At 38.3% G+C, this 14,992-nt stretch overlaps 1 protein-coding gene across 2 annotated transcripts in view; it reads left to right on the forward strand.

Annotated features, from left to right (window-relative positions):
• Positions 1-14,992, forward strand: part of LOC143369295 (trace amine-associated receptor 9) — a 46,783-nt gene that overhangs the window by 27,330 nt on the left and 4,461 nt on the right. For both annotated transcript variants that reach the window (XM_076813063.1, XM_076813062.1), the window contains exons 7-8: positions 6,003-6,257; positions 13,005-13,104. In XM_076813063.1, coding sequence (XP_076669178.1) covers positions 6,003-6,257; positions 13,005-13,104 — 355 coding nt within the window. The remainder of the gene's footprint in view (positions 1-6,002; positions 6,258-13,004; positions 13,105-14,992) is intronic.

The following is a 14,992-nucleotide window of genomic DNA, read 5'->3' on the forward strand; positions in this document are numbered from 1 at the left end:
ATTTTTTTAACATGTTTATACGAATGACAGTAACATGCCGTTCCGCAACTAAGGTGGCAGAAGATCCTTCTTCATTGTCATATGGTGTCTAATATTAGTACGCAAATTTGAACTTGTAAGGATTTTGGTCCGACTTGTAAGGAGTTGTTCCGCTGGTGCGCTGGCAGGATAAATCAACTTGAAACGAATTGGCCAAAAAAATGTGTCGCTGACTCTCGGACTAGTATGTTCGACACGACTGTCTGAGGAACAATCGTAGCATGTGTGGAGCAGACTTACATGATTGTATCGAATGGTCGCACTTCTAATGGTAGGACTTCTAACTGGTGATAATATCAGCTTTAGCTAAATCCTTATTACTAAATCCATCAATGAGTTGAATATATTATCAATTCTTAAACAGTTCTTACAGTTAGACAGTTCACCTATTAATTTCCTTTTTGCACCATTTTCTCTGTGACTTTTTTGCTGTTTCTTCGGAGCCACCAGTTGCTAATGAAATCGTTGCAAAAATAGACGCTACTTTATTCGACAGTACTGCTGCCATGGAAATACACCATTGTTCCTTCTTGTATTCAGGTATAATCAACCATCTGTACGGTGGGTAATCTTTTGCGGACGACAGGGCGCTAAGTGTGTGACAAAACCCTCGTACGATAAAGTCGCTAGAACTGCTTTCTCCAACTTATTGTGCGACAAATTGTAATGTCCGTGGGCACTTTAAGGAAGACTGTCACTTTCATCTTTTTCATCAGTCTGCTTCCTCTCTTTCATGTGTGGTAGCTTCGATGTAGGTCAATGGGTGCGGGAATGTCTTCTAAAGGTGTTCTTAAGATCGCGACTGTGCCGATGTAAAAGATTTTGCACGGAAAATGGAGTAAGCTTGCTGTGCACATGGTTGCGGAAGGAGGGATAAAAGAGAATATACATGTAGTACCTCTACGTTTGATTAGAGGCTATTAGACCGCGGTATATACAGATTGCCGATTATGGTGTCATTAACACTAAACGTATCACGCCCCGTAAAATGACCGGTTTTAAAATTCGATTCGAAATTCTGCATTAATAACATTCGGCCATCCAATTCATGCAATCTGGCATAACCCAGAGGTGTCGAACTAGAAATATCCTCTTAGTAGTCAGAGAAAGGGGGAAAGGAGCGGTTGGAAACGTGTGACGTAAGAGGCTGGTGTCTGTAGAGGTTTCTGTTTTCACACTATTAAAAATAGTCTGAATTAGGGTGTGTTCAATTCATTTTAGTTAGGTAAACATCTTTAATCCATTGGCAATACCCCCGCGAAATTGAATGAAAAGTATAAAATTTGAAGCTTCATTGTTGGGTAATACATTCTATGGACTGCGATAATCATTCCTGGTTTGCGAGCACTGAGTGCACATGTGGGGTACGTCACTCGCACGACCTGAAAGGAAAAAATGATACAATGGCACTTTTTTATACTTGTCGTCCAACTCCACTTTAGTGTTGTGATTAGGATATATTTCGGAATACCTAATCCGCCGAGCATACGTAGACTAAGGTTCACTTTATCCAACTTGATGAATTAAACGCAACAGGAGAATAAACTCGCACTAACTGAAATGTTGATCGGTACTGTCTGTCACTGTCTCTTGGGTGAGTTATTGAACGGAACTGTAGTCTACAGGTGCGGGCTACCAGTCGTAACTTTTACCTACTTGGTTTTCATAGTCTTCGATTCGGACACGTAACTGGGCCAAGCTAGAAACCATCTGTTACCGATTCTGCTGACTCGTCATTGGGTTACCAGTTGAAGTGTCGACATTGAATCGTATTGCGGGCGACCTCGCTGAATCGCTATTGGGTTGCGGTGTTGGCATGTTACACTTTATGCAATGGGATGACGGATATAAAACGAAGTTGTAGTCGACAAAAAAAGGGGATTCGCGTGAATATGAGATGCAATGCTGACAATTATTTTTGGATATGAACTGTTTTTCCAATCGAGTAGATAATTGGTACGTACCTAACAATAAATCTACTTTTGTCAATTACAGTATTTACTTTTTCTTAAATTGTTCCGCGTAATAGGAGTCGATTCTTACTTTTTATTATTGACAACGAAATATTCCCAATCCGCAAATTCTGATATCAAATAAAAATATGGAACTTAGGTACCTGTTTCATTTTATTAAATTAAATAAAATTAAATTTATTTTATTAAATAAAACAGGTACCTAAGTTCCATATTTTTATTAAATAAAACAGGTACCTAAGTTCCATATTTTTATTTTTTAAATCATGTTTAACTGCCAGGGAACCCACCCCACTTCAGAATGAAAAAGGGTGTGTACATTCCTCGTACTTTGAAAGCCAAATTTTATTAAATAAAACAGGTACCTAAGTTCCATATTTTTATTTTTTAAATCATGTTTAACTGTAAAGTATATTTACTTGCAATTTCATTCCATGTTTTTATTTTGCGAGTGTTATCGTCCGTAACTTAATTAGACGGCCTCATGTCATAAAGTTCTGGTTTATCATGCACAAGTTTAATTAATTTTCCATCCATAATTAAGAAAAATTAATTATGCGACGCTCGCGCCCGACCACGCTGGAAGATTGTCTCGATAGAATGTCCGTGCTCAATAAATTGAGTGGCGCGTAATCGGAGCGTCTCCTCTGATATGAATGCTCTTGTTTAAAACAATCCAATCGATTCTCGGTGAGCGTGATTGTCACTTGAGCATCGCGTCCCGTTAGCGCTAGTGGGAATCAAACTTAAAGGAATTAAGCTGTCGTTTTTCGTGAAAAATTTTCTTTTTCATTTATTTGTAAAAAAGCAAAAGCAAGTCCAGATGTATTCTTTTATCCAACGTTTAATACTATCGTACAGATTGAAATAAAAAATTGATATGAAATATATATGTGCTTTAAAAATGGCAGAATGGTAAAGATTTTAACGTTTTTCTGTGGTTTTGCCTGAATGCTATCGGCTTTAAAAAGTCACGTATTTCAATTTCCCAGGTGTGATGCTTGATTGTTAAATCGGTAGTTTCCGGTGGAATCAATAAAACTAAAAATTAAAACAAAATTATTAAATTGGTGGCAGAAAAATGGCGATTTTTTAAAAGAAAAATCGTTCTTGTTTGTAGCCTACTAAAATACCGTGACTGTTTAATTTTTTTGTGCAAATCTCATAACTGTCATAATTTTTTTGGGCACTTGTTCTACACATCCTATAATTTTTTCAAGTCGATTTGATTATCCGTTCGTTCGCAATCAGGGAAAACGAAGAGTAGACAAATTTCGTGAAAGACTGGTCTAATGCTCTTTTGCGTTTTTAAGTACTTTACTTATATATACCTCGCTTAATTAGCGAATTTTAATATAAACCAATTGATGAGCTCCGAAAGAGCTCTTAGAGTGAGTGATTCTGACAGTAAATTTATTGATACATAAGCATTTGTTCATAGAATAGTAGATAATTATAGTTTGTTTTCCGAAAAACGGATATATTCGAATAACTGCAGTTATAAAACAATACTATTATTAATTCAGAATTGTAAGTATTGTAGCAAGATGTTAGATCTAACCGCATAACGAATTTGAGATGCCACGTCTAAGAATAAAGTATTAGATGTAATAATTCATCTTTCACATAAATATTTTACGGTCACTGAATAGGCAACGAACGTGATCGCCCCGTTCAATTTTTCTTTCTATTATCTCTGCCATTCACCTCATCTTCCTCCCGTATATTGTGAGATAACGAGCTGGAACGAGCACAATGAAGAATGCAATCGAGTCCATACATTCTATTCATGGCGCTCTTCTGCAGAAAGAACCATTTTCTCTCACTTTTTTTTCCGTCCATTTCTCTTCTTCTGAATTCTGCCCATTAACGTAATGCGTCCGTTTTTTACCTGTATGTGATATTATTCAAAACTTATAAAAACTGGCGACACATATGACTTTAAGCCTGCTACAGGTTGTACGTGTGATACATACTTGCAGAAATTATACGCACGGAAGGGAGTTTTTAAAGCCCTTTAGTAAACAATTATTGTAGTAGATTGATGAAAGAATCATTTAGGGAACGTATATAACAGACGCAGTATTCCAGTACTATTCCAGATTGGAACGATATGTTATTTACATATACAGGGTGTGCCAAAATTGCGGGATCCCCCGCAACATGCAATCTATACTATTATATAAAATTGAAGTTGCATACTTTGAAATGCGGTTTCTCAGTAAATATGAACTGTACGCAGAAGTGTGTTACATCACTTTGTTCGTCTTGGTGAGAGGAAGGTTCTAACGTGTTTATTTTTTTTTAAAATAATTAAATAATGATTTTTAAAGAATAGTAGATCGCGACGCGACCGCCAGGTGGCGACCGAGCGTGCGCTTCTCGCTTGCGAAATAGCACCGCGGCGGGAATAAGTGGCCGAGGGCTCTCGAGTTTACAGATTGCAGTTGACTGATCATGAATCAGTCACACTAATATCTCCGGCGATGCCGAGGTGGGGATGCTAGTATCCCCATATAAAAAGCATAGAAAAGTCCTTTACTGTTTGGGATCCGAGATTTCGTTCACGAGATATTAACAGTTCAATATTATTGGTCCAAGTTCCGAGACCCGCAGTTTTAAGGCAGCGTGTACGCGCTCGCATGGACACGCAACAGGCGCGCGTAAATACAGAGATGGATGATTCATTTCACGGTTTGAACCAGAGCGCGCGCAGCGGATCTACTGTGTGTGGGTGTGTGTGTGAAACTTTTACTACACGCGCTTCAAACGTGTGCCCAATATACGGATTAACGAAAAATAAGCGTATTGTTCAAAACGAAGAATGTCTCAATTCTTAAAGTATGCCCGATGATTTGGTTGTTTTCAGAAATAAAACACGCAAATGATTTCGAAGCGTTCATCAAAACTATTGAGGAAGATGACAAGAACTTTTTCCCACCTGTGACGCCACGAGCACACTTGTAAAACAACATGTAACCATCCACTTCGTACATTCCACAAATGAAAAATTCGCGCGCAAATCATTCACACATGCGCACTCATGCAAAACCGCAGTACATGCGCTAGTGGCGCCCTCTGCGCCGAGCTTGCGTCATCTTCCCCATTGTAAGAAATTACCAATCATAGAATAACGAATGAATTTTCATTCTCAACTGAACTCGCTTTTGTCCCATAAAACGGAACAATATGTACCTATGTATGTACGGGAAGTGAATCTAATTCCCTCGGACCAACCACACTCACACAGTAAAAGAGTCTGTCTTTCTTAGGCGCTCCCTATATACAGCAATATTCCGTTATGGAGACGGTTCCTCCATTCCGTTAAAAGAACATTTCTATCCTCGCTACTTCCTTTGTAGTCGCTGCGGCGAGCGCCAGTAGTCTTAGAAAGTAGCCTTAGTAAGATCGAGTTTAGATTCATATTCATCAAGAGAATCTTGCGAAGAAGCGGAAAGGACTACAAAGCGGACTCCGAGCTCGGATTATTTTCAAAGCAAATATTGAAGCGCTGCTGGTGCTTCCCAAAAAATATCTCTGTGAAAGCACGGGAGAGTCATGCATCTGGTGGAAATTCCGCGGATTCCGGTGAAATCACGCGGATGTCACACATGGGCGCCCGCGGGGGGGGGGGGGGGGCAGTTGTCCCCTGGTTTGAGAAAAAATCCCTTATTTTTAAAAAGTAATCTTTTTTAAATTTATAAGTACTAAAAACGTGAATATTTTTAAATTTAAAATTTTAATTTTTAATTCAATTGGCGGTACAAAATAGGTTCAAACAGACGACCAATAGTCGCCTGTCAACTTGATGGTTTCACAAATCCCCCCCCCAACCCTCCCCGCTGAAAAAAATTGCCACGCAAAATGTTCGACTATTTAGATACATATTAATTGGTCTATAATAAGTCTTTTAGGACCTCGATGTAAAAACGACAAAATAATGGACAAAATGGTATAATTTTAAATGGGTACATTGCAAACGTGTTCCAGCTGGTAGCTCATGAAAGACGACTGTCAACTTCTGCCTCGCGAACAATGGCTGCAATGAGTTTGGGATTCATTGTAATGGTCACGCCGTGGACGATTCAGGAAGTTGTTGCAGCGTGTACAGGGAGTAAGCCGCCGCCATTTCTGGATTTCCTTGCAACCTGGCTTGCACTCTCTAACAGCTTCTGGAATCCATTCCTGTACTGGCTTTTCAACAATCACTTCCGCCGTATTTCAAGAGAGCTTCTCTATACTAAGGTAAGTAAGCTTAATTTCTTCATGCAAGTATGTTACAACAGGTCTACGTACTTACATTCTAAGAATTTATATTTGAGATGCATTTGAAATGTTAAAAATTCTGAGAGCAATAAAGCCACATGTTGAAGTAAAATAATACAATGTATGATGTTGCGAAGGGAATATTATACTGTGTTTCCTGTATAATAGTATACGCACAGATTCTCTGAATAGATTCTATAGGAAATATGTCAACATATTGTATATGGATTCCACACGAAAAAAATATGAAAATAAGTCAGTATAAATATGTAGCAAGATGTTTTATTCTGGACTTACATAATAAAATGAGTGATAAATGTTTACTTTAGGGGAGGATTCTCCGATTTCAATGACATATGTTGTCAAGGTCATCATTCTGAGCAACATTTCCCTCTCAACTTTTTGGCGCTCGGCTTTAGTTTACGAGATATTCGCAAAAAACTTTAGTTAATACTAGAAGTACCGAATTTAACACATACTCACATCGGTTCCCCACCGTGCTTTGCGCGCCCGCATGCGGGCGCGCGCCTCCCCGGCCTAATCTAGCCCCAACCAATACTAATATCGTCGGCTGTGAAACAGTCGACGGCGACGAGAAGATGGTTGTGTTCGTAACGTCCATATAGGCAGATTTCAATGTACAATTATGCCAAGTTTCTTGCGAATATCTCGTAAACCAAAGCCGAGCGCCAAAAAATTTAGAGTAGCGCTGTCCAGCGTAGGTGCCCCTCAGGCGCCTGCTTCCCCTTCCAATCTTTCTCTCGCACAGCGTGCCTTCCCTTGTCAAGGAGACCGCGCTACGCTACGAAGGCTCCCATCACGGGCTAGCCAGGCTATAGCGGCTGGTCTATCATGGTCGCCTCTTTAGGGCCGTTACCCCCACTCTATGACCAAGCGTACCCCCATTCTACGACCAAGCGTACCCCCTCCTAGCGCCTGTATCGCACCGCACAAGCATACAATATGAGCATGGTTAGCATAAAATCAGCCGTTGTAGTTGTCTGAATTAGAAAATTTAAAAATTTGTGTAATCTGTATGAGTGTGACTATCGTCTGAACTAGATTAAATGAGAAATACTGAAAAGTAAACAAAAATGGCAGCGTCTAAAACAGACATCGATTTCTGCAAAAAGTTCGCTGTTTTTTTAAGTCGCAAAAGTCCAATTCTGCAAAAACCGACTTAGTTTTAGTAACAACGAGAATGGGATATCTACTGAAGATGTATAGGTATATTTTACTATTCGGTCCTCTAAAACATATCCAAAATTCAAAGCAATCGGAGGCGGACACCTGGGATACTCTCCTAGCTTCTAAGAGACATTTCTATTATTTTCTAAACATTTAATAGTTACACTTCAGCGTGATATAAAGAACCGGGTAAAATGTCAAAATGCAGTATAAGTACCATACAGTTCAATGCTGTATTTATCCGCGTTATAAAGTTTATAAATACAAGTTAAGAAAAATGGTCAAAATACCAACACAGTATCGAAACTTCCACAGCGGAAAATTTTCGAATTAAAATTTTTGAATAAAAAAGTAACCTGTGCACGGGTCCACGTTCGATCACAAACTGTTGCGTGCACCGTATACGTATATCATGTCACGCGACAGCAACTCATTCGCACCTCACAGCCCTTATTTAAGAGAAAGATTAATGTGCCGTTTTGTCCACCCGTACCGTTTCGCCCCACATCCCCCAATAAAATCTACGATTCGCGGGTGAAGGTTATGCAACCGAATGGGTTTTATTTTCTGGAAATAACAACATTGGATCTGGAATTTTAATATTTGATCAGCTACAGAATCAGGGTTAAACTAAATGTATGGAAGATATGCATATCCTTACTGTAGTGGATTTTCTATGGATTTTTCCTGAAAGAATAAGAGAATAATTATCTTAGCTGCAGTAGCTTTTTCGAAAATAAGCTGTTTATCGAAACCTGATGTAGTCCACATGAAATTAGGGGGTGTTTAAGTCATCATTTTGCTGATTTCAAGTCTGTGTAAAAAAAAAATCAAATTCTCGTGCAAATGTTGCAATAGTTGCTTATTTTCGCGAAAATAGTTTCTACAAATTAATTTTTATCCCCGGAACTATCCGTTGCACAAAGATCGTTCCTCTTTTAATTTTAATCTGGAAGGTTTGGCTTTTCTAAAAACATTTACTTTTGGTCCGAAAAATCGTTTTTGGAATCTAAAATATTCAGATTGATTTCTAAAGGAGTTGGTGAGTATGGAAATCGATGTACTCTTACGTGATCGATGTAGCGTTGTGAAGAAACAGAAAGACGGTATACATGTCCATTTCGAGTGGGAGGAAATGCTAAACGTAGGTACGTAGCGATTGAACAAGTGCATCAGCTTGCCACTGTCCAGTCTACAAACATGTCTCCGGCTCAAACTGGAACGAATTCGGTTAATCGTTTATACGGGTTTTGAACATCACCTTAAAACGATCAAGTCAGAACAGCAAGATGTCACAGCGCACCTTCTCTTTGCGCGTATCGATCGGACAGTTACGACACCGCTTGTATTCAGTGGTTCTTGAAGGGTCGTTCACAGCGAAGTCACCACGGTCGCATAACTATTTGAAAAATTTCGTTTCTTGTGCGCGTTTACCCTTATACACATACGTATGTCGACGTTTCAAAGTGGCTATTGTTTTTTGTTGGCTATTGCAGTGTCATCATGGCACACATGATTTCTTATGATTTCAAGGGTTTGCGGAAATTAAAATAACGCAGCCTTTATTATCCATGGTAACATGAGATAAAAACTCATCAAAAACATCCTTTTTGGGAAAGAACAATCTACAATTCTTAGCGAATACACTTTTAATATAACCCTATGTATTGAACCTTAATCGAAAAACTAGAAATTTAAGTGAAGATTTTATGAAAAGGAGGAAACGTCAAGAACATAATCTTTTTTCGGGAATGGGTGAATATATATTTGATCGACTCTCACAGTTTCAAGTTTGAGACTTATTCTTTTGTTCTATTAAATCTTGAACATTTCAATTTCTGTGATTTTCGCTGACTTTAAAGTTCAACATCTTTATTGCAGAACTAAATACGATTCTGAAATTATCCTCTTATAAGTAATACTGCTCTCATTTGTTACAATGTCCTATCTAGCAATTTTTCATTTTTCGAGATATGTTGAAATATTTGAAGTTCCACGCCATTTACCTCTTATGTAATGTCAGAAAACCCTACGTGCTTTGTAGAGATCTAGGAACAGTCTAATTTAGTTATCCTAACTGCTTTTCAGATGGTTAAAATATCCTATCTGAACATTTAATTAAATTCTATGTTAAACATACATTATCTGCAGGTACACCTATTAGAAAAAATTATAGTAGATCACGAAATAATGAATATATTTTTTAAATTGAATGAAAGAAACAAGCACGGCACAATGAAAATGATGAAGCATCAGTTTTCTCGGATGTTTCGAATGCTAGATAGGATATTTTAATTAAGAAGGGCAGAATGTGCGGGGTGTATTGTGTAGCCAAAATTTGAAACTGAGATACGCCATACACAAATATGCGAATAAGCACGTTAGTATATTTAAGAATTGTAGATAGTTCTTTTTAAAAAAAACAACATAATTTTTGTCTATGATCTTGCCAATAACAAAGACTGACTTATTTTAATTTCGATAAACCCTTGACGCCGCAAAAAATGATATTCCTCACAACACAAGTAGGTACTAATGTGACAAGCTAACAAAAAATGATGAAGATGAAATAGTAATGAAAGGGTGAAAATAGTAATAGAAGGGTGAAAAAATAGGTTAAATATTTTAAAAATGGTCGAGCAGTCGCATTGGAACCCTTCGCTGAGAATAACCCTAGAGAAGATACATGAGCGGTCTAATCGTAAAAAGTCCGAATCGATTTCCCTTGGGTGGGTACCCATAAAACAACTGTCCAAGAAATAGTTCACCGATTATTGTCGAGTTGCCAAGTCCCTTTTCTCAGGAAGGATATAAAAGTACGTGTCCTTGATATTTACAACCAACGATGTACCTATGTTTTTCGATGGCACCAAACAAAAAGATAAAAAAAACAGTAAAAACCGACGTATCTTTCTAGTACGGCATGGATGTTATGTGATACTACACACCTTTTAACTTTTCTGTGAAAAAAGTGTAACATTCATTTAAAATTTATTGCAATTACAGAATAGATATCGCTAAAATCAGGTTCTCCAAGTAGACAAGAGAATAGCAATAACAGGATGTCTCCATAACGGATTAATTGAACTACGAAGATCAAGCATATTTTTAAACTAACTTTAAACTTGCCTTTATTGCGCGACAAAGTGGACTTGAGGAAAATGCAATCGTCATCTTTCAGACGGGACAGAAGAAAAAGTTCAAATTTTTCACTAATATAAGAAATTTACCGTTTTGTACGGGTAAAAAATATTCTTCGTAACTTATCGAAAAATGACTCGTGGCACTGTGGATAATGTATTTCGACATAATCTAGCAGAGTTTGAGGATCAAAGTGTCAACTTTAGGTAGATAGGTAGGTGTTTCTGAAAATACACGTTACCAGATTATAACGACATTAGCCGGCTCGTCAGAGCTGGTTCAACCCGAACTCTTGACAGACTATGAACAGAATAATTTCACGCGCAACTCCCTTGCGCGTTGAGTCTGGAAAGACGAGCGGTTCAAATTCCCCCACTGTATTTACGGGTGTTTTACGGTGTGTCACAATCGAATACAAAGTAAAGCACATATGTACATAGATATTTTGTACCGATTGGTTAGGTAGAAATTGGAGCAAATGTTAATCTAGATAACGTATATCCTTACGAATAATAATATTGTTGATCTAATGAACAAAGGTTTGACAGTTACAAAACAATTATTAACGGGACTAAATTAATTAACGGGACTTACAGTCAGTACACATAGTTCGACGTCGCCAGAAGTGGAAAGTTGAGGGAGTGCACGCTATTTAGCAAACAGCTAGACAACCTATAATGATTAACAATGTACATCCAATTTTTAGGCATAGGAGGGTTACGTATATCCGAATGTAATACTGGGAAATTAAGTTGTAATGTGCAAAATCGTAATTTTGTTGAATATTAAATATAGTGGGCAACGTACAGAGGTGCCTCGTTAGCTGATCGGATTTCTGCCTCGTTAGATGACCGGATTTCTGCATCGTTAGGTGACCGTCCCTATCCCCATCAGTTCTTGGAACTAGCTTCGCGAAATCGCTTGTCCCGACACCTAAGGAAGTCTGTTTTGACAACCTACCAACATAAATGTGACCTCCAACGGCGCGTGACATTGTCAGCCAGGCTCGGCGAGCCTGCTTGGCGAGCACAAGTCGACGATCCGACAAAGAACGGGAGACCAGGCTCGCTTGACTGTGGCTGATTCTGAAGATTCACGAAGGGTCACAGAATCGAGTGTAGAAGAAATAGAGAAGTGATATTCATGCAAAACGTATGGAATGAATTACGAAAATGATTATTTCCAACTAACGCCGGGGAATCATTGCCTGAATTGGCGAATTGCATGATGTGCTCTATAATAAATACATACGAGAGCTTTTTGAGTTTGAAAATGATTGGAGAATGGATTATAATGCGTTTAACTCATTAATGCAATTAGTAATAACAATTATAACAAAGCTGAAATCCTGCCTGCTAAAGCTGGCATCATTTCCAATTAGTCACTGAATACGTATGCTCGCTGTAATCTATTGTCCACGAAGCTAATCGATACGACCGCATCGTATAAAGGTGCGATTCAACGGCGCGGCGAGTGGCGAGTGTGGGTTAGCGAACCATGGGCGTTCCCACGGCGCGGTTAGGCTCGCCGTTTCAGCCAAGCCAGATTAGCTTTTCTTTGACTCGTGCGACATTTACCGGCAACGAACGGGAAGTCCAAGTCGAGCCACGCGAGTCCAAGCTTAGCATTCCCACGCGTGGCTCAGAGAGACGTAGTTTTCTGCCTCGCTCTCGTTCCATCTCGCCCTCGCCTTCGCAAGAACAAGAGAGAGCCGAGGGAGCCAGAAGTGGGGGAGGATAGCGCCAAGCTCCTAACGTGTAGGCCAAACCGAGCTCTTAGCGAAGAAATACGTACGTTAGAATAGGTGTGGGTTTGGTCCGAAAACACTCAGAAGTTATATTGGTCAGAACATTGTTTCTTCCTCGATAACTTCATATCGTATTGGTGTACGCATACCTTTAGCCCCGTCTCACACATCTGTTTATACGGCACCGTTTTCACGGTAAAAAAATACGAAGATCATATAGAATTCTGCCGTCTATGCGGTGACGGCAAGTGCGAAAGATCTCACATGATCTTCGTTCCTTTCACCGTATAAACGGACGCCGTGAATGTGTGAAGCGACCTCTGTACATAATAGATAAACTGCTGCTATGAAGCCATTTCAAGCCAGTCTTTGATGAACGGTAACAATTTATGATAATATGCATAGAAAACTGTGAGGTTTCAAGTTTTAGGAAATGGGACTGCATTTCAAATTTTCCAAAACTATTTGAATTGAAAGAAGTTGAAGAATTTACAAAATTTGTTTATTTGTATTTTAAGAACGTATCGGAAAAAGCTGCAATCTTGCTTACAGTTGGCATGCTTTAGTGATTGAATAGTGTGAGAAATCTCAATTTTCACAGATTTCCTATTGATCGTATGAATGATTTATATTTTGTTCTGTTTATACAGGTACTGTGCAGACCAAAACCATTGGGACCGAAACAGCATTGTTGTGCAACCAGCACGGGTGGTCTTGATATCTGTAGTATGGGTGAAGTTGATTTATCAGGTAAATAAAAAAAAATTGAATACACAATTGAATCGATATTATCGATATAATTAAAGATATACATTATCGAAAATTAAAAAAATTATAAACCTTTGTTAATATGTAGGGGATTTCCTCCTGATTGCAACGCAACTTTTGTTTGCTGCCCAAATTCACTCGAAGGGTAAAATATCGCCTCTTTTTCGTCGAGTTACATGAGAATGCCCCCTTAAGGTGCGATCCAACGGCGCGCGGCGCGCGGCATTAGCCTGTGTAGAGGTTACGCCGCACTGCACCAATAAAATAACCGAATTTGGTTAAAGAGATTGAGCTCCACCCACGCAGAATCTATGTTGTCTCTATTTCTGAGACTCTGTGAAGTCGTCTTTAAACTCTCGTAGAATTAGTCTTGAACAGTCATTTTCTAAACCACATAGAATAATTCTTAATCGTTCATCCGCGACTACTTTAGTTTTCGTATTAATAAGTTAGTGGTAGGAGATACTGTAGTGCAGTTATCATCGCCAGTAAACGCGTGTCGAAATTACTGATAACAGTATTTCATCATTATCATTGTATGTACCAGAGTATTACGCACCTTGCTTAAATTTACGATTTACGTAAAAAGTAATAAAAAAAAAATGAATTCTCACAAAGAGTAAGTTTCCATGAAACAGTTTTAAAATCTTTCATATTGTATTCAAGCACCATATATGTGAAGTATCAAATGGCTTTAAATTTTGAAGAATATGCAGTGAGACAATCGGCTCATTCGATTGTGGCCGCTCACCCAGTGATTCACTTCACGTGGTTGCCATGATTTAGGCTAAACCATGTTTACGTGACATTATAGAAATGTTCACGAAAAGAATGTCAACATCGGGCAGCCACGAACGAATGAATCGGGTTTACAATCAGTTAAAAAATATCGTTCCACCTCCGACAAATAGGGCTGGGACTATTCGAATAATTTAATATTCGAATATTTTACAACTATTCGAATGCTACGAATAAACTTCGAATATTTGAGTATTCGAATGCTACGAATAAACTTCGAATATTTAAGTATTCGAATGCTACGAATAAACTTCGAATATTTGAGTATTCGAATGCTACGAATAAACTTCGAATATTTGAGTATTCGAATGCTACGAATAAACTTCGAATATTTGAGTATTCGAATGTTATTATTCGAATACTATTCGAATACTGATGTATTCGAATAGTATGGTGTGAAGTGGGTCAAAATTAGGTTACAAGATTTCATCTTGACAAATGAAACTAAAGAACTTGATTTATAATTCACACCATACTATTCGAATACATCAGTATTCGAATACTTAAATATTCGAATAGTATTCGAATACTTAAATAATCGAATACTGATGTATTCAAATACTTGGATATTTGAAGAGTATTCGAATACTTGGATATTCGAATAGTATTCGAATACTTGGATATTCGAATTATATTCGCCAAATAATTGGGCAACTGAAGTTTTCGAATATTCGAATACCGAAAAATTCGTCAAATAGTCCCAGCCCTAACGACAATTGCATGTCGGGGCGGTGCCCATTTCTAGACGCCGATCGACTACAGGCCATGCGCAGACTGAATGCACATGAAATTGTGACGATATCTCCAGTCACGCCGCAAGAGGACAATTCAATCGATTCCGCACTCGCTAGTTCTCAGTTTCTTCTTCATGTATAGTATATATAGGGTGTTAGAGATAGAAAATATTTCGGATGGCGAAATTAAATGGTGTTATATGTCCGAACATTTCGGCATTAATTTTATGCATTCTTCTTCATCGATGCGGTTGCAAAGTGCAACTGCAGTTCTTTTTTAAATGAAACTGTATAATTTTCCTTGCATAAATGGATTCTTTAGGTTATTCTGCGTATAA

Source organism: Andrena cerasifolii, chromosome 5 (genome assembly GCF_050908995.1).
Source record: "Andrena cerasifolii isolate SP2316 chromosome 5, iyAndCera1_principal, whole genome shotgun sequence".
NCBI lineage: Eukaryota > Metazoa > Arthropoda > Insecta > Hymenoptera > Andrenidae > Andrena > Andrena cerasifolii.